General features: G+C 41.1%; 1 protein-coding gene; it reads left to right on the top strand.

The window, feature by feature from the left end:
* Positions 1–9,923: 9,923 nt before the first annotated feature.
* GSTUM_00003716001 (uncharacterized protein) lies at positions 9,924–10,980 on the top strand. XM_002837350.2 has 1 exon: positions 9,924–10,980. Exon 1 carries the CDS (start codon positions 10,036–10,038, stop codon positions 10,609–10,611), a length of 576 nt encoding a protein of 191 aa, XP_002837396.1. The 5' UTR covers positions 9,924–10,035; the 3' UTR covers positions 10,612–10,980.
* Positions 10,981–26,976: the final 15,996 nt, after the last annotated feature.

Here is a 26,976-nt window from a genome sequence, read left to right as displayed (position 1 = left end):
GCACGGCATTTCACCCACAAACAGACGGACAAACTGAACGGGTAAACGAAATACTTGAACAATATCTACGGGCCTACGTCAATTATCAGCAGGACGATTGGTATGCACTATTACCAATGGCCGAATTTGCATACAACAATGGAAAGCAAGAAACAATTGGCACCACACCATTCTTTGCAAATTACGGACAACACCCGAAAGGTCAGACCACTTACAACACGATCAACAACATGATACCAGATAAAAAGGATATGGGAGGACTACACGAGATGTTACAATATGAAATGAGTCAAGTGCAACAATGGCAAAAAGAACAATACGATAAGCACCGGAAGCCCGATCCGAACATAAAACCCGGAGATATGGTGTGGTTGCTACCACGCAATATCCATACGACGCGACTATCAAAGAAATTGGACTACTAGAAAAACGGACCATTCCGGATATTGGAACGAGTTGGAAGCCGAGCTTATAAGCTCGACCTTCCTCCCTCAATGCGAATATAAAACACATTCCACATCTCACTCCTCGAATTACACAACGATAACAAATTTCCCTCACAAATAATTATTCCTCCTCCTCCAATCGAACGCGACGGAGAACCAGAATACGAACTCGACGAGATAGTTAATTCCCGCTTCTTCTATGGAAATCTCCAATACCAGGCCAAGTGGACCGGTTACTCACCCAAGCATGATAAAACTTGTTACTTCGTACACAACTTCGAACACATACAAGATGCCCTCTCAACCTTTCACCAGTGATATCCAGGCAAGCCCGGCCCAGGTGACGATCACGTTCAACCAAGACAAAGGCACAGAACGCGCTCCCGCACCCTTGCAACCACATGAGGGCTGGGGCGATAGCCCCCATCAGACCACACCTACCAGCCACGAATACTCATTCATAGGGCCGACAGACGCAGAGATCAGGGAACGTGAGGAAGAAGCACAACGAAACGCCCTGTACAATGCAATAAGCTGGACAGTGTGCTACAACGATGTGTGTCCGACCCATTTTGGAGATAAGGAAGGCTCGGGATGGTTCCCGAGAGAATACAAAAAACATGGTCCACGCCCGGACCACGCCCTAAAGCACTGGAAACAGTGCTTCAACAACAAGTGCAAGATGCACAGGATGAAGAAGATAACTGCGGGATACTACCCGTAGAAGGATGAGATAAGGAAAGAGTTGGATACCCCGGATGCCCTTATAGGACATAGGGCTAGGGTCTCGAGGATGAGGCCCATAGAGGGGGGAGCCCAAAGCTCCTCAACCGAAACGGAACCGGATGACCAAAGCCTACACAGGCAAATCAGAGGACTTCGGGAACAACTTGGCCAGGCCGAGGCCACAATTTCGGCAAATGAAAAAACCATCACGGAGCTAAGACAGCTGAATGACAACCAGTGGTGCACGATCAAGATGGCGAATCTCACCTTGGAATCAGTAAGGGTGAGATGGAGGATGGCAGATGACAAGCTCCATCAGCTTAAAAGGACCATGTGTTTGGCCAGAAGGGAACTGTTAAAGCTTGGAGAAAAAGCCTGAAGGGACTCAGGCTTAGGGGGAGAGGAGCTAATGTCACGAATGTGGCTTGGCAAGGAAAAGGTTTTCACGTGACTTATAATTATGAGTCATAGGTATGATATTGTTTTACGCATATGACCCATTTAGGTCATATGACTTATTATGTTATGATTTGTTATGTTTCGCACATGGCTCAAATGAGTCATGGGACGTGCGCCTGACGAGTGTGCCTTGCAAGTATGCCTTGCGAGTATGCCTTGCGCATATGATTTATGTTTTACACATGACCTCATTATGAGGTCATGGGTTTCACGCATATGACCACTTTGGGTCATATGACTTTGTTATTGCATTATGATTGGTTTATGAGTTTTTGCACATGACCTTGCTACGAGGTCATGGGATTTGAGAATGTGACCACTTTGGTCATATGACTAGTTTGTTATGATTTGGTTTCGCGCATGTGACTACTTTAGGTCACATGACTTGGGGCGGGAAGAACAATATATAAGGAGGCCGGTACGGCCGAGGAGGATAGGTTCTTTATGCTTTGTTCTAAGTACTTTTCCTCGTCCTTGCCGTCGCTTCGCCCCGAGCGTTTCTTTCGCCATCATGATGGGCCTTGATGCCTTGGATTCTGGGGGAGATATCTGAGTTCGCTCAGTAGTTCCTGAGGGTCTTTGATGTTGAGGTCTGTTGGGTGTTGCGTGGCGGATAACTTGTTTGCGTCTCGTTTCGTTGGGCTGGTTATCTCACGATACTGGCACTTCGAGCACTTCATCACGGTCGCTTACGAGCCTCTTTCGGTAAAATGTCTACTGCTTCCTGTCTATCGTCTACTTGCAGGATTCGCGTTCGATTGAGGGGATTGAACGTTGTGTTTGGGGCGATCACCCGTGTCGTTCTTTGGACCAGCTCATGTCTGTTGTTGGGTTTTAACGGAGTCCTTAGTTCTCACGATACAAAACACCCTTGGCTTAGACTGATGACCTTCCCAAGTATCAATACGTCATACCGGCCGCATCAATCCTTTGGGGAGGGGGCCTCGCCGGCCCTCCCCCTCCTTATTACTACATATTTCTACGGTCGGAATCCTGCGATGTTGTTTATCGCCGTTCCCTTGGAGTTTTTGTCCATATGGCATTTACGGTAGTTCAGTCAGGTGTCTCCTCCACGCATTCGTGGGGATGGCTTTGACCCTGAAAACTCTTACCCCCTGGTGTGGTTATTGTTGCCGCCTGGGGTAGTGTGGGACGATTGGCTGCCAGGCACTCGCGCTGTCTGTGCGTCTGGGTGGTTCGGTTGTGGTCTGTGGTTGGCGGCTTCACCCATTGCAAGTGGGGCCTACCTTCTGTTTGTCTGCTTCTGTTCGTTCGCCCTCCTCCTTCTTGTCGCATCAGTTGGGGATGCCTCTTGCCCGTTGTTCGGTCGTGCGCCTGTTGCCGGACCTGTGGGGCTGGCTTTGGCTGGCTCTGCTTACTCTTTCCCGACTCGGTTGGATTTCGGTTCGGCTGGGTTGGATGGTGTGGCTGGTGCTTATGCCTTCGGGCGTTGGTGCTGCCTCCTTTGTGGCCCCCGGCTGTGGCTGGTGGGCTCCCCTTGGCTACACGGTACTGAGGGTTTGGGCTCTGTTCATGTGGCCAGGATCAATGGCTGCTTGGCGGGGCTGGGTATAAGCTGTCCTGTGGCTGTCGGATGGTTGATCTGTCTGGAGGGCTGGGGGGGCTGGATGGGCTCTGTGGCATCTGGTGTGTGGGGCTTGGGGGGGGCTGATTGGGGGGGGAGAGGCACCTGCGAGCACCGGTCGGGCATGCGTCAGGTTGGGTGATGTCTAATTAAGTGTTTCCAGACCGGTTTGGGCTGCTGGGCGAAGCTGCTGAGTGCTGTAAAGCTCTCCGGCGGACCGCTGGGCTGATGGCCACCTGTGCGGATAGTGGGTTGCAACCATCTGGTTGGACTTGTTTGGGTTCTATGTGCTGGGTGTTGTGGAAGTTTGTTTGGTTTCTTTGGTCTGGTAATGGGCATGGCTGGCGGGGGCAAGGCACCATGGGTGGGAGATAGGCCCCACTGACCGTTTCGGTCTGTCACCACCTCTACATATTTCTTTTGTTTATGTGTTTGTTTTGGGGGACAGGCAGCGGGTACAGGTCCTCCTCACCATTACGCTCTCCGGAGGCACTTGGCAAAGTGGGTTCATAGGGTCGACGGCCTGGCATCCAGATGTGAGAGGTGGATATGTTGGTCACCTCCTCTCTACCATCGTGTCGCCTGTAGCTTATATTTGTTTTGTTTTTGTTGGTTTTCTACTGTGGTGGAGGTGTTGCGGGACGGTGTTTGGACCGAGTGGTAGTGTTTTTATGTTTGTTGGACGAGGAACCTGGTTGGGTTGGTCTTTTGCTCGGCTTTGGCTACGCTTAGTGCTGGTTGGCTTCATACCAGAGGGGCTACAGACTTGGATCGGGGCGGGCGCTGGGTTGTTTGATGGTCTTGTAATTAGTTTCCGTGCGGGCATGACTCGGGGATGGCAGGTGCGGGACCGTAGACCTAGTTAGCTTAGGATTAGTGGTATACTGGTTAGCGGTATCCCTGGGCCGGCAGGGGCTCGTCATATGCCAGTGTTAGCGGTACGACTTTAAATAAAATTAGATTGACTTCTAAGTACTTTTCCTACTTATTACTTTAACGAATAATAACACCTTTATGCTCTTTATCATTATCAAGACCTTTATTATTATTACGCAGAGAAAGACTCTTTAAGAAGAGAAGAGTTAGAGAAAGCTTACAATAGGCTTTCCCGATAGAAGACAAAGGTCTTGTACTATCGGACAAGTAGGCAGAGGCCTGGCACTATCGTAAGACAAAGAAGAACAAGATAGGCAGAGAAGTATCGTTCCCCGTCGCCAAGAACTAACTATCCAAAGGGGGATCGTTACACAAAGGCAGTGAGAACGAGAAGTATAGATATAGATATTATAAAATGAGTCAGTCACAGGTAGCTAAATAGGAGAATAGGAAGGACCGAGAATGTAAGTTATACTACCAACTATCATACTTGAAGAGAATGCTACCAATTCGAAGTTCGAAATACCGCCGAGGGCCAAAAGTCAAGCCTATTTCCGAATGCCAATTAAGCCTGAAAGATTTGAAACTAATTGTCTATCCTGAGAGAACGTACAGCCAAAATCAGAGACTCTGAGTACTTACCTTCCTTGAAGACCATCAAATCCCGCTATCCAGTCCAATCGAGTTCTAAAAACCCACCCAGCAAGAAGCCTCCGATCTCTACCAAATTCCACGTCGTACCATAAGTGATTAGGTACGAAAGAAAAAAGAGATTGAGAGAATCGGAAGGGGGGGACAAAGGGTGCAGGAGGAATGGGAGGGGTATACATAGTGGGTCCTATAGCCCGAGTTAGAAGATCAACTGTATAAAGACTTCATAGAGCGGTGGAGGGCAGGGAGAATAGTATGACTTGGATGGTTTCGCATTCAATTACAGTTCTGATTTCGTGAGATCTATCCAAACGTGAATTCGAATATATTCCGCTTCAGCAATGGGTGGTTCTACGGGTTCTCAGGTCGGAATAAGATTAGCTTATGATCAATCACAAAAAAAGCTACCAAGATACTAGTTGATTACGAAGTTTTGGTAGTCAACTGGCTTCAGTTCAATAGGCGGAACTCACAGCCTCGCGCAGTGAATCTTTGGGAGATTGCTATTGAGCATCCAGTTGGCCGCTATGAACTGTCGAATATTTGCAATCTTGATGAAACACCGATCCCGTTTGTGTATTTAAACGGAAAGACATATGATCTTACTAGAAGCAAGACTATCTGAATCAAGGAAACGCACTCGGGATGGGGCAAGCACCAGGCAACGCATGTTTTGTGTATATTTGCCCATGGTATTGCCTGAGTACCTTCTATGGTTATCTTCTATGGCACTGGTCAGCAATTGGGTGTGGAGAAGAGGAGACATCATAAGGGAGTACTAGTGGAGTATAATCCTATGGCGTATATGAACGATATACTATTTGAATGCTATATCACAAATCATCTGATCCCTGTTCTTGGTAGACTGCCTACTCTTTTCACATTTGATTTGATAGGCTCACACAAGACTCCTACGATACTCGATCTTCTGCGCAAAAACGATGTAACCCCCTCCCTGATTCCCGGTAGATGTACCAGTCTTGTTCAGCCTCTGGATATTTCGGTCAATAAGCCCTTTAAGGAAATGCTTCGTGATCTTACAGATCAAAAAAATTTTGAACTAGAATTGATGGAGGCTTTTGAGAAATGGACTATTAGAGATTGTCGAGTAATGACTACGGAGTGTGTTGGAATTGCCTTTAACCATTTTCATACCCAGAAGGTAGAGATTATTCGATCTTCTTTCCGTAACATTAGTTTATCACTTCCTATAGATGGCAGTTTAGATTACAAGTTAGATATTAAAGGCTTTTCAAATTTGCAGATTTGTAATTGGAGGCAAGACTTGGGCACACTCGATGAATTAGCAGATGTACTAGGGAATGCAGGAGATATAGACTCGGAAGATGATACTATTGAATTTGTACTTGTTGGACATGAATGACTCGGATATACTATTAATACCTTTAAGTCTTAGGTTTGCTCAAGATGCTTTCTCACTATACTTCCAGGAAGAAAAAGCACTCATATCGAATATCTTATACCATATTTATTAAATTTTATAGCGGTACGATCTTAATAACTCTGTACGGGAATAGCGCACAGTATGAAGTTTATACTATGGGCATACTAAGTGAGGAGGAGGTAGATGTGCGAAGGCAGATTGGTAGTAGTTCTTTTCCTTAAATCTCCTAAGCGAGGCGGGTGATAACTCACTATATATACAGGTGCGGGTAACCCTGTGTAACTAAGAGAAAAATAGGGAAAACATAGGAAGAACATAAGTGCGACCGTGTTTGACCCTGAGAAACTTGCCAAAGAAATCTAATTTAAACATATGTGAACGTGTAATGGTATGAAAGATATGCGGAAACATTATGAATCTGATGACCAAGAAGAGTGCATAAAATATGCATAAGTAACCGAAATAATCTAAACACCCAAAAGAAAACATATGTATAATCCCTGACCGCTATCATGAAATATTAATGAAATATATGCAATAAATGTCCTAGCTGTAGTAATGTCCGTGGCGTATAGGTTTAACCAGAACATATACCAAGTATGAGAATACACGCTATTATCATGTGAAATATACATATGAAACGAATCAAAAATTTCAACAATATTTACTTGCTAGATACACTACCCGTATTGGCCTTGGATCCTCACAATCAATGACAAAATATGTTGGGGGGGGGGGAATAGTGTTATCCAGAAAGTATATAGTTTGAGGAGGATGAGCTTCATTGATTGTATTAACTTGTATTTTCCTAAAGTACTGGGAGTGACACTCCCCTATTAGAACTATTGTGACGTTGAAAATGATCCTCGGAACACTTTATTTCTGCATCACAGATAATCACTAATCCTCTTGGCATATTGCGCATGTCCCTGCTAGTGGGCCAAGTCCCCGATCCCCGATGGTGGATTTAACGAGAGTTTACAGTATTTCTGTTATATCCTGTGACTATGATGCTACAGAAATTAAGATGTAAGAATAACACTGTACTGCTAGCTCAATAGAAGTATCATGTGACATCTTTCTGGAGGTCATATGTTCAACTCCTATTGTCATTAAAGTTATTTCTAGTATTGAGTTATTTTCTACCAATACCACTTGCAACTGCAAGGTTCCTTGCATGACATTCAAAGACCTCCAGCTGAAGAGTTATGATTCTATTCTATAGAAGTGCTTCTCCTCTACAGAAGGAAAGTCACTGGATAAAAGTCTGTTAGTTAGGTCAGGAAATATTAAGTTTCAAAGTTGGCAACGAAAGAAGGTTGCATACATAACTTAGCAAAGTTGCTACTAACTAAGGGATTATCTGCCAATCTGGTAAAATGGCTACCTACAGATTAATAGGAAATCATCTGGAAGATATCTGTTAGTTGGACCCGGAGTTATGAAGGTTTAAAGTTGGCGACCTAGGAAGGTTAAATTTATGACTACCTCTGCAAATACAACCTGCAGATGAAACTGATTATTTCATTAATAAGGGAGGCAATTGGGGCCAACTCAGCTTGACTTGAGAACTCGGCCACAAGTCTAATGAAGATCAGATAATTACTATTGAGAATAGCATAGTTCCTAAATAGTAAAATAGTTGTAATTACTGAAGAGGGTATTGTAGTTTTCAGGGTCTTTAGGTGTTCATATCTTTGAAGAATACCCGACATTGCAAGTTATAACCAGAGAGGTATATAGTTTGTATCATAGATAGATGTAGTCCACAAACACTCAGACATGGAATATAAATATCAAAGTTTCTTTCAAGCTTTTAGACATCATCAAGCAATAGAGAAGAGACCTTAACAATGTAATATTGTTTTATGATTTAATTTTACTTTACCTTACTCTTAGTAGTTATGAATGAAACAAGTGACCCTTTGAGCCTTCCAAGACAAAACTCGGTCTACAAAATGAATCTCGATTGGCCTAGACTATTCTGAGTCTATACAGATCGTGTTCGCCTAACAGTTTGTTTAAAAGATATTAAACTATACATACCTTTTTAGCAATTTTAGCAGGAAATATTAAGATGTTGACCAACTTTAGTCCAAGTCTATCCTGTATTATCATGAAGAGTGAAAACTTTTAAGTGTTCATCTTATGTCAGTTCATTGTTCTAGGCTCCTTTAGGATTTTGATAACAAGATATTTTTCACTATATGGTTTTTACTATACATGTTTGTATAAGAGTGTAGGACAAACCATATATGCAGCAATCTTCCTGGGAAGGTGATAAAAAGGGAATTGTTGAACCGGTAGAGAAGTCCTGTATTACCGTTTCCCAAGTACCCTTACACCCGAGTACTGTACAAAGCTCGTAACAAAAACCACTGGTAAAGTACATTTTGCAATTAAAGTAGTCAGCCATGTTGACAACATTATTGCACCACCTCTATTCTATATATAAAACCCGAAATCTACTGGATATCCAAGAGGACTATTTGGATTTTCTCTTCTCTTTCAGGTCATCACAAATAAATGTCTCATTTTCTGGGATGTCCGCTGACCAAGGAGTAAAAAGTGACATTAGGTACTGGCGGTTTTTGTTAAAATATTTTTTTGGCTGCCAAAACATCAATCCGCCACCGCCAGACCTAATAATAAGCTTTTGTGTATGAAAAGTTGGCATAGTTCCGAAGCCCGTAGCTAGCTATCCGTAGTATTTCCCGTATTCTTTGTATCTGGAGTCGACTACTTTGGGCGTAGGATAGTCTAGTACAGTACGCTTACTGTACTCGAGAAACTTACAATGCCGGTGGCTTTTTGTTGCAAGCTTCGTACGTTTTCTTGCCTTATCCCCTGGCGCTGAATCCCTCGGTAGACTAATGTAGTTATCGAGTTGTCTCAGCTGCTAGACCAGACGTGAACATATGGTCGGAAAAAAAAAATCTTTTTTTCTTTCTCTTTTCTTGATCCACTCCCCCTGTCAAGAAATCGGAGATGACTCTTCTACGAGTAATGATTGTGATGGGGAACCCATGAGCGTGTAGAGTATAGTACAACTGATGTGGAATTCTCTGCTACCAACCTACCTCAGCTGCCCTAAGCGGTTGCGGGGGTGATGGTGGCATTTTCATGTGTTACTGTGGACGGGGATTATAATATTATGCGGGGTTTACATATCACGAATTACGGGAGACCTAGAATTTATTCTCTGGCGAGTTGGGATCCGGATTTGCTTGAAAACTATCATACTCAAGCACTGTATACTGATAGTGCTCGTTCATTCTAGCTTAGCGCGGTATCCGGCATGAGCGCGAATTGATGTGTAATAAGGTCTGAGATCGAGTCATGATTGGATTATATGTGTGTTTTTAATTTGCTGTTAGTAAAGTACTAGCATTGGTTGGGTTGACACTTGATTGTGGCACTGTACTGTTCTGTAATTGTAGTACTGTCGCTTCTTCCCTTCTAACATCACTTTACAAGCGGAAACCTGTCTAGCTATTCCGACCTGCCTGTAGATATCACACCAGTCCTAGGCACAATTGCTTTCCTCGGAGGGCACCCGCCCATAGAACTTACCTTTCGGCATACTTTCCATCGGGCGGAAAGCATTACCATACATACAGTCTGTACAACACCACTCTATGAAGAGGCCAGACAATCCATGTACGAGTACAACACCCTACCGCTTATCCGAATACAGGGGAGCATTGAACGGATGCTCACGTACGTCGCAAAAAACAAATAAGCCATCGAGTCACCAGATCCCCTCCCCGCGTATGAACTCGATAGAACCCACAAAAACGACCAACTATCCACCCCCCCCTCACCCGCAATCATTACCCACACATATCCACCCTCTAAAACACCCCCAATCAACCCATAACCAAACAATGCCCCCCAAAATTCACTCAGTATCCCTATCGCCAACCCACTCCTTCTCCAAGAGGCCCGTCGCCTCCATAACCCTCGTGCAAGGCTACGGCGTAAGCGGGGACTCCCACGCCGGCGCCACAATCCAACACCTAAGCCGACAACGCACCAATCCGTCCGCACCTAATCTACGCCAGGTGCACTTTATATCTCGTGAATTCCTCTCGACGCTTAGTCGTGACAGCGAAGAACCCGTCAATCCCGGAGACCTAGGGGAGAACATAACGACCTCAGACATTGATGTTTTGAGGTTGGGCAGGGGTGATCGGTTGAGGTTTGTTAAGGATGGAGTGGAAGGGGAGGAGGGGACAGTGGTGGTAGAGATCACGGGGCTAAGGAATCCGTGCCCGCAGATTGAAAGGTTTAGGAAGGGGCTGCAGGAGAAGTGTGTTGTACGGCAGAAAGAGGGTGGCAGGATTGTGCAGAGGAAGGCCGGGGTTATGGGGGTTGTACTTCTTGGGGGCGAGGTAGAGGCTGGGATGAGAATTTTGGTGGAGCCAGCAGAGGGCGGGAGGGTTCCGTTGGAGGTTGTGTAGGGGGAGGTGTTTTTTTACCGTGAATCGTGATGGGGTGTGGATGGTGATCTTGGTTGGCTTATTCTCTTCTTTTTTTTTTTTTTTAGCTATCAGATTATGGATTACGGAACGGAAGACACTTATCGCGGAGAGAGGACCGCTAGGTCTGCAGGTTTTCTCGCATGCGCGGGGAAGCAGAATTGAGGTCTGGACACGCTGCAATCCCAAAGTGAAGCTGAGGGCATTTAGTTTGTTTTTTGTGCGAAGTGGAAGCTATCGAGCGTGAGTGAGTGGTTATGACGGATTATGAATAGATCACGGGAGGTGACCCGTAGAAACGTTTTGTCGTTGGAATGGCTCATTTGTTAGATTGTTCAACTTGGGCATAGCTACGGATTTCATCTTAGTCTGCCTAGTGGGATTAGTGGTAATCCATGATAGGGATGATTTGGGCTCCACGGGTGGGGAACCGAAAATACACGGGATGAGGCTTGAATGTCATGAACATAAAGGATTGCCCCAGAGGCAGCTCAGAAGCTCAATGGAAGCCGGAATACGGCACACGCAACAGGTTGAACAGGATTGGAAATCTCTGGGTGTATATCACGGAATGAAGAAAACGTTCCCTTGGAGGTTCAACTCCTTATTTTTCTCTCAACAATCCTGCCTAGCCCTCCTAACTACCCCTCTCAGTAGCCCTCACAAAAACCCCATTTCGCTCCATCTAGCTCCCCCCCCCACGCCCTCCCTCCCCATCACCCATTCCAGATTTTCCAGGACTAGGTTGGAAACACTCCTCCAAAGGCTTTCATCGTGGGAAACGGTCAATATTGGTAGAGCCATTTACAAAAAAAAGTCAAAAAAAAATGAAAAATGGAAAATGGAAAATAAATAAACAAAAGAAGCCTCACTGTCCCGGAAACAATATGGGCCTCGTTAAACTCCTCGAAAAAAAACCTTCGTGGGAAAAAAAAATGTAAGGAGAAGAGTACCCCGTACATGACCTCAAAGAAAAAACGAAAAAACACCCCAATTTCCACCCTTTCTCACCATTTTCACTAAATCCTGCAGGTTGTGAGTTGTTAGAAGATTCGAATCCAGGGAATGGGCCAAATCCCAAACTATAGGAGGGAGCAGGCCAGGGAGGGCGAGAGATAGGGTCCAGCTCGCAGCGACAAATGGAGAATGGTCCATCCGGCTTTCCTTAAGCTCACACAATGGCCATATATACCCGGGTGCAAGGAACAAGCAGTACTGGGACAAGAGGTACTGGAATACCAGAGACGATATGGTTCCTATGGGTCAGCGTGACACTTCCTGGGCACTCCTAATATTTGGCATCCAAACATGGCTTTTTTCACGGCCGGAAGCGGGAATCCTCAAGATAAGGCCTTGCGGGGGGAAATCCAACTCCAGGGTGGCAAGAGGTCTGGTCCGGTGAAACGGCCCCATATATTTCGCTAGGAGGGCGAAGAGTATTCAATCCACTTCTGGGCCCGGCAGGCCGACAGTGTCACACCGGCTGGTTAGAAGAATATGCTTAAGACAGAGGAAGGAGCATTACTTGATAAAGGTAGGTGCCATTTGAGAGCGGTTAGCCTCCTAAGACCCCAAGAGCCAACCCACGAGGACAGCCCGGATTCGAAGGCCAAGGAGTTGCTTAGTAGGCAGTCGGTAGCCTTTCTTCGTTGCTTAGGTTTAGAGTTAGCTTAGTGGGAATATGGGGTGAAGGGACTTTGTCTTACAGCAATCTCAGATTGTGGGCCCGATATATTAAGAGTTTCTTTTCGAAGGAGGGGGGATAAAGGATTATATAAGGGCACCCAGGACCCTCCACGCTATCGTCGATTTACTGTATCATACTCGGGTGTAAGGTTATCCGAGGCGCAGTAACACAAGCCCTCGCCCACCGTGTTGCTCGGGCAATTCCCACTTCTGCTTTCTGAAGTGGTCCCGATCTCGCGCCCCAACCAAAAAAATACTCACCAGTTATCACTCAAACTTCCTAATCCATTTGGGTCTGCATAGAAATGCCACACATCCTAATGGAGATGGGCATATAACTGAGGGTGATGCCTAACGTCAGAAATAGCCCCGAGAATTCAATCGGCACTCCCACGATCGCGATCATAAAAACTGAAATTCCCCACCAGAGAACAGAAAATGATTGGCGAAAGATTTCTTGGAAACATCCCCAGTTTCGCAACCTAAATTTTTCTCAAACGGGGGTTACCGCCATCGTGATGTTCCTGTTTGCTTTTTCCAAGAAACCCGTACTGCAAGGCATACCGGCTCAGGAAGATTTTCTTTTTTTCTCCTCCCCCCGTTTTCGGTTACCTATTACGCGAGATGGGGGTGTTTGCTTGATAGTGCTCGTAGTGGCTGCACCCTTTCTTGGTCCTTCGTCTCCTCTCTCTCCTATCTTGGAAAATGGAGAAGAAACTACCAACGGACCACAGCTCTTGGTAGGAGCACAAAGGGACTAACGAGACTTCGGAGGGTTGTGATGGGGCATAAATCCGGAGTCCCGTGCGCCTAGATTTTATAGTAGAGTCAAAGTCGATACCTGCATAAGCCGATTCTTGGCTCATTTCTCGAATGTGCATAAGCTCGGGGCCTGAATAGATATGCACCAGGTCCGAAACCCTATGTAGAAAGAGCGCGACTGCCGTACCGTATCATACTCGAGTACATCTCCCACCTCCATTATTGCTAACTGGTAAGCCCCATAGAGCAGCAACTCCCCGGAGAGACAGGCCGAATGTCAAAAGGACGGTGTGAAATCAACTGCTCCCGCCGTACAGGGACCACAGTTCTGTTTGAGGTAAGGTCTACCCTCAAAATTCTTACCAGGGCGCAGATAACTTAGACTAACAACGCCAATACCGTACTCCGAAATACTCGCTGCGCCGGGCCTCGGTTCCTTTGTAAGACTGACACCTGGGGGGAGCGGCACTGTCCCCCCTCTTTGGGGCTCGGTGAAAAGAACTTACTATTGTAATTATGATACAAGATTTGTATAGTAAAACAAAATTCACGTTGGTAGTGCAATGGATTTCAAGGCAGCAATAAGCACTACCCCGATGGCATCTCGTACAGCAAGAAAAAGAAAAAAGATTGCTGCGGGGAAAGAGCGGGAATGAAAGAATGGTAAGAGTCTACGCACTGGAGAGCAGTCAGGATGAAGGAGATTGGGACAAGTTTTGTCAAGATATCATGATTCTAAGAAATAATAAGAAAATAAAAGAAATAGAAAGGTAGTATATGAGGTGAAAAAAATAAAGAAAAATAAAATAAAGGAAAAGTTGATTGAAACAAAAAAAACAACAAAATAAGATATAAGAAAAATCATAAAAAGTATAAACAGGAAAAATACTTGCAAGAAAAATAATCTACAGATAAAATTTATTAATATTAAATAACTTAAATAATTGCATTATCATGAGTATACTACTGATTGATATTTTTATATAATATCAGGATGAGTCAAATCTCATAAGATTCCACTAACATTAGTCCGAGTCTTTAAAATGTAAAAATAGTTTTCTGAAGGGAAAATTATTCAACAGAGGTGAGTTGTGTGAGATTGAACTTAAGATTGTAATATGCATTCTGAAAGAAATATATATTTATAGAAACAAGTTCTTAAACCAAGTTGAGAGTATAGAAAATATAAAAAAACTTTTTTTTTTGATAATATTTTATAACAGTAAGTACCCTGCTCTGATTAAATAATATTTCAATCCAATCTTATAAAACAATGTCATGTAACAAGTAAGCTACATGTTGAATTCCAAGTGGACAAAAAGTTTCTAAACTGCTCCCTTAGTAACATATGCCAAGTCAATACAGGTTCATAGTTATTGGTTAGAAAATAGAGTTAGTATATTGATCCTAGATAACCACATAATGGAAGAAAGTAAGTAGTCTTAGATAATAAATGCTGTATAGTAAAATCTGTAGCGCTAGCATGGCAATGAATTATTACAAAATTTCAGGAAAAACTATTTTATACAGCGAGTTAAACATACATGTAATACAGTTAGGGCTTTTTACAATATAACAACGAGCTATTATACAACCCATGAAAAAAGCTCGCTTAGAGAAATACCCCATAATGAATAAATAAGATAATTAATAGAGATAAATAAAAGTAAAATAATAATAAAGGAGTAATTATTTACAGTAATTAGCAGGATGCCTATAAGGAATACTATTAATAGTAATTTTACAGGATTCACTCATAATCTAGTTGTTAAAAGTAGGTTGGCCTCCTTATCTTTAATTACAAGGTTATAAGTTCAAATCCTGCTTCAGGATTTGAATTTCTAGCATATTAGGAAGTAGGATCATTTGGAATATTAGGCGGCTGGGCTGCCTCAATCATCCCAGTAAAGAAAATAAAAACCCTTTTTTTATTTAATCTTCTACACATATTTCACCCTATAATTGTCTAACATATTTTACCTAGTGTTGGAATGTATCAGAGTAACGGGACCCTTTTTGTAACTGGAAAATTAGCAACAAATTAATCCATATCAGGTACAATAGTTTATTGAACTAGTTACAAATTAGTATCTATATATCTATAACATCCTCAATCTACTAGTATTTATCATATCTGAATATTTCTTTAAGGAAGAAAAGTTATTTGAGAAAAGGCAGAGAAAGTGACAATCTATAATCCATTTACTAATCCAATAACTGCAATTGTAGAAAAAACTTTAAAAATGTTCTACATTCTAGAGGAAATTCTAAAGAACCTCCAAAGTAAGGTTATTGTTTCAAACAAGTTGTTAGTATCCCGTAAGAGTTAGTGTTAGGAGTACTGAGATCAGATACCTAGGAACTACCCTAAGTAAGATAATCCCACTCAGAATCAGAATCTCTGGTCTCCAACACTCCTCTCTAGCCCCCTTACAGGCCCCTTTACATTGTCATAAATATCTATCTCAGTTACATCCTGTAACTATAATTGCCACAGAATTTAAGGTATAAGAGTAACACCATATACGTCACTGCCGTCCATCTGACAAGATCCTGTTCGCAGGATATATGGGAGAGGACTTTCGGCTAAGTCTGAAAAGTGGAACATATTATATCCATCAACTACTCGGGGAGTTATGAGGCTCCAAGGTTATAATACTTTTGGAAAGGGCTGTAAGTAATGGGACATTTTTATATAAAGATATGGTATCGAATATTAAAGAATCTCTATGAGAAACCAATATATTCACACCCATAGTACAATAAATAAAAGAGTCTTGAACCCTGAAAAACACTACTACAGAAGTCAATAGACTTCACAGAGTATTACAACTGTGTAACGATCCCCCTTTGGATAGTTAGTTCTTGGCGATGGGGAACGATACTTCTCTGCCTATCTTGTTCTTCTTTGTCTTATGATAGCGCCAGGCCTCTGCCTACTTTTCTGATAGTATAAGACCTTTGTCTTCTATCGGGAAAGCCTATCGTAAGCTTTCTTTAACCCTTCTCTTTGTGAAGAGCATCTCTCTGCGTAACAATAATAAAGGTCGTGATAATGATAAAAAGCGTAAAGGTGTTTTTATTCGTTAAAGTAATAAGTAGGAAAAGTACTTAGAACAAAGCGTGAAGAACCTATCCTCCTCGGCCGTACCGGCCTCCTTATATAGTGTTCTTCCCACTCTAAGTCGTGTGACCTAAAGTAGTCACATGCACGAAACCCAATCATAACAAACTAGTCATATGACCAAAGTGGTCACATGCTCAAATCCCATGACCTCGTAGTAAGGTCATGTGCGAAAACTCATAAACCAATCATAACGTAATAACAAAGTCATATGACCCAAAGTGGTCACATGCACGAAAACCATGACCTCATAATGAGGTCATGTGTAAAACATAAATCATATGCGTAAGGCATACCCGCAAGGCATACTTGCAAGGCACACTCGTCAGGCACACGTCCCATGACTCATATTTGAGCCATGTATAAAACATAACAAATCATAACATAATAAGTCATATGACCTAAATGGGTCATATGCATAAAACAATAACATACCTATGACTCATAATTATGAGTCACGTGAAAACCTTTTCCTTGCCAAGCCACATTTGTGACAAACTGTAACCGGTACGGGTACTCAGTTATTGGTTTTGTTTTATGTTTTGTTTTAAGTATCGCTTTGATACTTGGTTTGTTTTAAGTATCGTTTGATACTTGGTTTGTTTTAAGTATCATTTGATACTTGATTTTGTTTTATGTTTTGTTTTAAGTATCATTTGATACTTGGTTTGTTTTAAGTATCGTTTGATACTTGGTTTTGTTTTATATTTTATTTTAAGTATCGTTTGATACTTGGTTTGTTTTAAGTATCGTTTGATACTTGGTTTTGTTTTATGTTTTGTTTTAAGTATCGTTTTTGATACTTAAATAGTTTTACCAAAGTGTATCGCTTGATACCTTTGATTAGTTTCATTCATACTAGACATGAACAGATTTGTGTATTTAAACACTGCCTGATCGCACGATGGAAAAGGCAGACTTCGACAGACAGTATTATCAATATACTTGGTTGAACGGTTACTTCTTTGTTCCTCAGTACACCCTCGAAGCCTCCTTTAGTTCTCAGCTCTCACCTCCTCTCTGGTAGAGCAGGCCACCTGTCGGCTATCGTATCTATTACCGATAACGTGACTAGCACCTTGCGAACACGTTACACAAACTGAGTCCAGGAATGCATTGTAGTTGTAGGAGTGATTCCCAATACTAAAATGGAGACTGAAACCCTGTTACCCAGAGCAACTAAGGGTTGCCAACTGAGGGATTATCTGCTAATTTAGTAGAATGGCTACCTACAAATTAATAGGAAGTTATCTAGAAGATAGCTGTTGATTGGATCCACAGTTATGGAGGTTTAAATTCGGTAACCTAGGAAGGTTGAAATTACAACTACCTCTACAGATACAACCCACATATGAAACTGATCATTTTATCGATAAGGAAGGCTATTGGAACTAACTCAGTTCAACTTGAAAACTAGGCTATAAGTCTAAAGACTCTGAAGATCAGATAATTACTATTGGGAACAGCATAGTTCCAAATTAGCAAAATAGTAATTACCAAAGAGGGGGTGGTGGTTTTCACAGTCTCCAGGTATTCGCACTCTTGAAGAATACCCAAAGTTGTAAGCCATAACCAGAGAGGTACATAGTTTGTATAATTGATAGATGTAATCTGCGAACACTCAGACACGGAATATAAATATCAAAGTGCCTTCCAAGTTTTAACATCATCAAGTAACTGAGAATAGACCTTAACAATATAATATTGTTGTTACAATTCTATTTTACTTTATCTACTTCACCTTACTCTTAGTAGTCATAATTTAAATGAGTATTTTTCAAGCCTTCCTAGACAATCTCCGTCTACAGAAGCGAATCTTGGTTGACCTAGGTAACTCTGAGTCCTTGCAGGTTACCTCCACCTAACAGTTAAGCCAGTAGTTTAAAAACCTGGTAGATGATAAAAATACTGTATCATACCACTTAAGAACCTTGTAGGTGATAGATAACATGTAAAAAGGATTCAGGATCATTCTCATAAGTGGTAAGAGCCTGGGTAATGTATTCCTGCTGATTGCTTTCATTGAGTAACATTGTGTAATGATTTCCTAGTATAGTAGAGTGGTGGAGTGGTATTTAAATTGTAGAATTTTGACTATTCTTTGTTGCAATACATACTGGCTTTCAATGGTGTTAGGAATACCAGAATCCGATACCTAGAAACCACCATAAGTAGGGTAACCCCACTCAGAATCGGAATCTCCGGTCGCTAATAACCCCCTCTGGCCCCCTTACGGGGCCTGCGTGTCATCATACATACCAATCTCAGTTGCATCCTGTGACTACAATGTCACAGAATTGAAGGTGTAAGAATAACACCTTATATGTCACTGATATCTGTCTGGCCAGATCTTGTTTTCAGAATATATGGGAGAGGACCCTCTGCTAGGTCTGAGAAGTGGAACAGAGTAAGTTCGTTAACTACTCAGAGAGTTATTAGGCTTCAAAAATGTGACATATTTGGCACTAGCCATTGGTAGCAGGACATTTTTACACAAAGAGATGGTATCGAATAGTAAATGATCTCAACAAGAAACCAATACATTCACACCCGCTCTATAATAACCAGAAGAGTCTAGAACTCCAAGAAACACTACTACAGAAGCCAATGGACTTCATCGAGTATCACAACTGGGTCTAGGAATGTGCTACAGTTGCAGGAATAATTTCCAATACTAGAACAGCAATTGAACCCCTGTTACCCAGAGCAACTAATGGTTGCTGATCAAGGGATTATCTGTCAACCTGGTAGAATAGCTTCTTGTAAATTAGTAGAAAGTCCTCTAGAAGATATCTGTTAGTTGGATATGGAGTTATGGAGGTTTAAAGTCAAGCAACCTATGAAGGTTTCAATTACAACTACCTTCACAGATACAACCCGCAGATGAAACTGATCATTTCATCAATGATGGAGACTATTGGGACTAACTCAGTACGACTTGAGAACTAGGCCATAAATCTAAAGACTTTGATGATCAGATAATTACTATAGAAAACAGTATGATTCCTAGTTAGTTATATCGAAATTACCGAAGAGGGTGTGGTGATTTTCAGGGTCTTCAGGTGTTCGCACCTTTGAAGAATACCTGATATTGCACATTATAATCAGAGAGGTACATAGTTGTATAATAGATACATGTAGTCCGCGAACACTCAGATGTGGAATATAACCATCAAAGTGCCTCCCAAGCTTTTAGACATCATCAAGCAACGGAGAAGAGACCTTAACAATATAATATTATCTTCACAATGCTATTCTACTTTACCTACTTTACGTGGCTCTTAGTAGTCATAAATGATATGAGTGAAATCTGAGCCTTCCTATACAATTTCCGTCTATGGAAACAAATTTTGGTTTGCCTTGACAACTCTGAACTCTATCAGGTTGTCTCCGCCTAACAAATGCACTACTTTTGAGTGAATTGTCCAACTCTTACAAGCATGATCTTAATCTATAAACTGGGAATACTAATACTATACTCTTCCTGAGTACCTTAAAAATGAAAAATTACAAAGAGGATTAGTAGTAGAGATTGTGATATCCTTCAAGTTTTGTGTAATAACTCTCAATTATGTTACAATACTTACTCGTTTCAGAAAGAAAAATCACGCATATTGAGTTTTTTTTTTTTTTTCATATAATTAAAGTAATATGAAGTATTTAAAAGATTCTAAAATATTAAATCTTGTGGAGAAAAATATGGGACAGAAAATTGATTGCTATAAATACTTTAAAGTGTCAAAATATGTTCCATAACTAGGAAGTATCCCAATACTAGGTAAAATACGTTAACATGGAAGGACTTAATCAGGATTTCTATACTTTCCTAGTACTCCACCAGTGAACCAATTTTGCTACAAAAAATTCAATATACTTAGTAATTTATTAATAATCAATGTCTTTATTAAAATACATTAATTTTTTTCTCGTCAAACACTCTTCTATTTTCCTTCTCATTTCTGTCTTCCACCACTTTATATATACCAGTTTCTGAACACTTATTTTTTATTACGCAATGATATTGTTATCTCAAAATAACATCCTGACTTCAGAGAATCTACCAAATATCTCTATAACCATGATGTTTGATCCTGCTTTTAAAACTCATTTGGATTGCCTTTTACAATTGTGAGCTTTTGATCATAATAAGTTTTCTTGTACTAAACACCACAGTGTTCAACTTATACTTCAACAACGGAATATTAAACAGACCAGAATTCTGACTCTGTATAGTCTTCTCAATTTCAATAACTTAAAACCATTTAAAAATACTTGTATACTTCCTATCTACCAACTATATCTTATTCTAATGTTTCATTTTATTTCTTCCTCTTCCAACCACTAACACCATTATCTGTGGGACAACAATGAAAACATTTTTACCTACTGATTCAAATATTTCAAGCATTTACTGCAAATGTTACAAGAGAGTTATGAACTTTTACCTTCCGGTAGCATAAACAATAAGAATTGTAGTATCTTTCTTGATAAGCATTATACTCTTCAGGCTAATTACAGTTAAGATATAATACAATGTAGTAACTATTGCCATGACTATCCTATATTGCTGATCTGACTTGATGCCAACAAAGAGCTCTTGGACTATATCTCTTACAATGTTCATCGGATTAACCCTGAGATGTCTATGATGTTTACTACTGGTATTGATCAATATTTACTGGAAAACTTTGCCCAAATGGTAGGAGCATAGCACATTGTAGTGATCAATGAGTGTACAACTCCAAGTAACACTAATTTGGAGATACATATTAATTGAAAGGATATTAATTATGGGCATAAGGTGGTACTTCCATGGAATGATTTTATTAATAGAAATTTGATTTTTTAGCAAGTAAAAATTGTTTATAAGGTGCATCTGAGTGATTGTCTTTTCTTTATAGGTTTTATTATTACATATGGAATTTCAGAAATCACTAGTAGAAAAGGATCCTCAGTAGATTTATTTATTTATTTTAATTTTTTTTTTAATTATATTAATTATTTTTAATTATTTTCTCTCTATAATATTATGTATTTAATTTTCTAATAATTTTTTATTTTTTTAAATTATATGTTTTTTTTTGTTTTTGTTTTTCAACTTTTTTATTTAATTTTTCTATTTCATATACTTAACAATATACATATTTTCTTCTTCTTTTACTATCACATATTTTACAATTAATAAATACTTTATATCTAAATAGCCTATCCTTTATTTCTATTTTCCTTCCTCTTCTATTATCTTTCTTCACTTTAAGTTTTTTTCCAATAATTCCAACTTATCTCAGTTTACTTATTTCTATATTTTCTTACTCTCTTATGTCTCAATATAACTAAGAACCTTATTGTCAACTACTCTATGATTTTTACATTACTGAAAATAAATCTCTAAGTAGGCTGAGTTTTTATATAGAGAATGAACATAACCTTACTCTAAGGTATAATCAAATTAATTTTATCCTTTATTTGAAATTATCAGTTTTATATTTTCAATCTTCAATTTTGCCATGTCAGTGATCAAGCATATAAGGATAAGTTTCTTGTATTGAGTGTTATAAAATAACAAATTTTTTTATATAAAAATTTTAAACTAGTTGACAGAGTTCATTCATTTTTGTTAAGAAATATGTCATCCACATCTATGATTTGCTACTTAAGTCAAAAGAGCTCGTAGTTTTCAGCTATACAATTACGCAATCTTCATCTTTTCATCAAACAAAGCCAATTCTATCTACTACTTCTCATACTCGACCTGCTAGCAATAGTTTACGTTCTAGTATTCTTGTTCCTCCTACTTTTCATTCAAAAATTATATACATGCCCAGTCTTACCTTACTTTCTCCTGAGAAAACTGCTACACAAAACCCACATACTACTAAGAAATATCATAAAATTGTTAATGTTTCTGCAAATCCTCAACCCAATTCTCCTGACAACAATAGTGGTACTACCCCTGAAGATCTTCCATCTTCTTAATATCTTTATTATTTTCATCTTTTTCCATATTTAATTTCTTTTACTTCCTGTTTTTTTTTTTTTAATCTTATTTCTTTTATTTACTTTTTATATTTATGTTTGTTTTATTTTTACTCTATTCCTTTCTTTATTTTATTCTAGTTATATTAATGATTATTTTTCTTCTTACTTTATTTGTTTCATTGTCCTATTATAATCTATTTTATTTTATTAAATTTTCATCTCTAATTTATTATGTATTACTCTAGCTGAGCCCCTGTAAATTGTAGATTTTCAAGGAATGTAGCTCATTGTTGCATGGTGAAAAGCCCTAACTGTCCTACATGTACATTTGACTCGCCATAACTTTAAGTATAAGTAAAAAAAAAAAAAAAAAAGTAAGAAATTCTAAAAATACTTTATCAACCAACAGCACAAGCTTTTTTTACTTATCAATTAAATTAAACATGTAATAAGATAAGAATTATAGATAGAGAATAGAGTAGACTTGAGAAAAAAATATACAAGAATTTTAGGCTTATTAGCTTAATTCTTAAAGAAATTCTAGAAAAAGAATATCATATTAGAATAATTCTAACATAAGACAATATTAGAGTGCATACTGCTAGGATTATAATAAAGTAACATAGTTAGAGGAAGGTGACTTGAGCATAAAAGTATTAAAGAATCACTTACTAAATTCACCAATTCTCAATCCTATTAAACAGGTTTAAACATGCTACAAGAAGCTTTACAATAAATACTTTACTTACTTGAATAAATGAAGTAGATTAGAAGAAAGGATAAAACTGCTAACAGAGAAGACTCTAATTTATTGTTAAGAGTTATTGTAACACTTAACTTTTTATTTAAAATATTAGTAGAAGATATTTCTATGAGAATTTATGCATTATTATATTAAGGCAAAAGGGTGGCATACCAGTACTAGATATTAATTTGATATTTCAGATTTATTCTTTTTTATTCCATGATATCTATCATAATCTAGAAAAAAAGAAGAAAAAAATCACAGCTCCAAGCACATCTAAAATTATATCGGGGGTAAAAAGTTCACAAGCGACAAGCAAGTGTATGCTGCCACCAAGCCTGACAATACAATGATTACTGTTATCACTGAACTCCAGTATACAAGTGCAAAATAAGCAGAATCCGTGCAACAAAGCCTTCTCGCCCAGCTGTTGTAGAGGCTCAGGAAGTAAGTCACCCTAGCTACAAGGCCGGCTGGTCGAATTGGTCGCACAACTTGGAACTGAGGCCTGATGATACTGAAGGCTTGGCCCTAGCCTGGCTAACAGTATTCGGCATAACCGCCCTCGGCTTACTCTGTTGGGTGACACATAAATAGAGCTATTTGTCAATACACATTCAAAGGATCGGATACTGTATCTCACCGCCACACTGTACTACTGTATGGTGTACGAGCTTGGCGACAAAAGAAACTGACCCCCAACACAAAAATCGCGGGATCGCAACAACAACGACCACCACTATTGCATGATAAGAAATGATAGAAATATGGAACAAAATAGAGTAGAGAGTAGAGAAGTTAAAGTTCAATTTACATGATTACCATCTGGTTTGCATCCCACCACGCTCCCGCAATTCCACAATTCTCTCCGGCATACTATCTACATATTGGTTAAAGTCAGCAGGCCGTAGCCGATCCCACTCTTCCTGCACTGCTTGCCTCATTTCATGAACCGTTCCGGGAAAGTGAGGTCTTGCTTTAATGCGCTGCTTCATAATCCTCCACACGTTCTCAATGGGATTGAGGTCAGGAGACTGAGCCGGCCGATTATGGTTTGGAATACCCAACTCTTTCTTTGAGTCCTTCAATGCCTGTTTGACCCCATGCCATGGGGCTGCATCCTCAATATATTGACCCCAGCAGGTGCCTCCGAGTACCCTTTCTGTCCCTGAAATGCCGGTCCCACCACCGGTTTCAATACCTGTTCCAAGTAATCACTACAAGTGATTCCCCTCTTTCCTGTCCCCTCAAGAATGACCAGCTCTGACTTCCAGTTGTGGCTAATAGCGCCCCACACATTCACTGAACTCCTACCACTACGGAAGGTATGTTGAATGCAGTCGTCGTGGTAGCGCTCGCTTTGTAACCGTGTGACCCATTGAGAACCACGTTTGGACGTATCAAAAGTGCACTCATCAGAGTACATGTGGCCGCACCACCACTGTTTTGGCTTTTGAACGTGCTCGATAGCATACTGAAGGCGATCTTGCTGACAGGCTTTAGAGATGTAGGGCTTTTTACAGGCCTTACACCGTGTATAACCCTCGTTTTCAAGTGCACGCTGCACTGTTCGACCAGAGACGTGGAGACCAGCTTCCTTTCCTAACCGAGCCCAGGATAGTCTTCTCCCCTCCCATCCGTTTCTGAGAATCCGAATTAGAAGCTGGATATCGTGTGTGTTGAGGGATTGTGGGCGACCAGAGCGAACTTTGTTGCGGCGTTCTTGTGGATCACGAGCCCAGTTGACAATGGTTGATCGCGGTACACCGGTCCTTCTTGAGGTTTCATGTTTAGAAAAACCAAGGTCCAATAAAGTAAGGACTCGCGACCGCTTAGGGGTACTCCAGTGGGGTTCTGATTTGTCTCGTGGTGGTGGAGTAGCCATCGAAGTCTGTGTAGTAAAAGTTCTTGATGGCTTGGCGAGGGGTCGGGGGTCAGTTTCTTTTGTCGCCAAGCTCGTACTTGATGCCAATTACTTCGATGAAGTGTCGGACAACAGGCAACACCCGAGGAGGTAGCGGTGAGCAAAGCTCACCACAACTCAGGGCTTTAGACCAACAATCACTTGAAGACAGGAAAGGATCTTGGATGCATAGATCCCGGAGAAAATGGAGAGGCTCTCTTTCTCTTCTGACTACTGTACAGTACTGTCCCCTCTTTAATGCTTGCTTATTTTAAAAGTACAAGTAAAAACATATATCACATTACACTTGTTTTCCCATACTTATTCTGAGTGTGCAAGAAGTAGTCTAGGCCATCCCATAATTCATTTAATGTGGGGCGGGACCATTGCGTGCTCAAGTTCTGATGCAAGGTGTACGGTACAAGCTTGGCGAGAAGAGAAATCGACTCCCAGCCCATTTTCTGAGCCATCACCAACTCTTACTGCCCTTAGACTGCTCCAATTGCTACCCCAATTCCACAAGACAAACAGCTCCCCCACTAGATGCTCCTAAGTGCTCCCAGGCACTTACACCATTGGACCTGGGGTTTTCTGGGAATAAAGTCTCAAGGAGAACTAGTGGAACAGTTACTCAATTTACTATTGCCTACCGGTGCCCGGATCGAGATACCCGGCCGTCGCATACTACCAAAATTCTGAGGTTCTGGCCAATCCTTGTGATATACAATAGCAGCCCGTTCTAAAAATGTCACGACATTACGGGAAGTGTCTGAACGTACCCGGAGAAATCGTACTGTTTCACCTTGGTGTTGGCTAGCTAGCATGGCCGCAGCGCCTATCCCAGCATGTATGGGCTTCGGGGTGAGAGGGCGGATACCGCCTTACGGCCCTATGGCCATGCCGGGAAGGATGCGCCCCATCCACCCACCTGTGCACCCGAGTATGATAGGCTATTTTTTTAATTTTAATTTTCCCTATTGTTCTTCGGGGAGGCTATTCGGCCTCGCGGTATAGAAGACTGCCTGTGAAGGGGGGGCTTATGCGGAATTTTTCCGCCCGAGTGATGAATCATGTACTGATGCTTCTGTCAAGGATGGGGGGACTTGGGTATGTCCAGAAAAGGATATTGAATAGTACCCAACACCACAAAGCTCCAACATCCGCACCTGCACGATGCCTATAACGCAACTATTCAAACACTAACCCCCTCTAGCTTATCCACGACCAGCATACCCACCCGGGTACTAAAGCCTCACCATCGATACCAACTGTAACATTTCACTGTTACCCTATTCCGCACTCCGCATTTCTCCATATACCAAGACTTTGCTCCGTCCCATGATACATCTGCCGTACGGTGGGACGTAGTAGGATATAGTTCAAACAGTATCTAGTACGCACAGGCGGGCGTGTGGGTACGATTCAAGATCGTTGGTCGGAATGGACTGAGCTAATGCTAATAGGGGTTAGGCTAGGTTGGTAACTGCGGCAATGTATCGGTAGCATGTGCTAGGCTATCGCTGCGGGTGGTGTTGTAGCGTAGAGGTTGCAGTTGATGTTGTGTGGGAAAGATGGTTCCCGCTGCAGGGCCTAGAATTGCTCGAGTAGGTAATGACATTAGTCGGGATGTGGGCGTCATTGAAGATCACTCGGGCCAGATTGCAACCGGAATCATCATGGAAGTTAAAATGAGCATGAAGTCCTTTTTGTTACGAATTGGACAGTTTTGTTGTGCAGCGGAAGATTCTTGATTAAGTCTTACAGCTAGCTAAGCGAAACAAGAACGGTATATATAGTCAAGCCAAACCCAGTCACATGACTAGTGATACGGAATACACACTTCCACGTACCACCCAGTACAACCCAGCATACGCAATAGTGAGCAGGAAGCCTAAGCACTTCTCTCACGACACATCAACCCAGAGGAGTAATTCTCAACACTTTTATACATGTCCCCACTACGCCAATTGGTCACAGCGTTAGCGGGTGTTCAAGGGGGGCTTTCTAATATATATGTATATATATATTTTTCTATAAACTCGAAAAGAAAAGGAAAAAGAAAAGGAAATGAACACTGAAACATAGACAGTCGTTAAAATGCACGAAGCAAAGGGGGAAAAAATTGTGCCCCACCCCCCGGGTGCAGGA

Source organism: Tuber melanosporum, assembly GCF_000151645.1.
Source record: "Tuber melanosporum whole genome shotgun sequence assembly, scaffold_187, strain Mel28".
Lineage (NCBI taxonomy): Eukaryota > Fungi > Ascomycota > Pezizomycetes > Pezizales > Tuberaceae > Tuber > Tuber melanosporum.
This window is presented reverse-complemented; position numbering and strand designations above follow the sequence as displayed.

Coding starts and splice junctions, on each gene's coding strand:
- GSTUM_00003716001 (XM_002837350.2), top strand. CDS start 10,036: ATGCCCCCCAAAATTCACTCAGTATCCCTATCGCCAACCCACTCCTTC.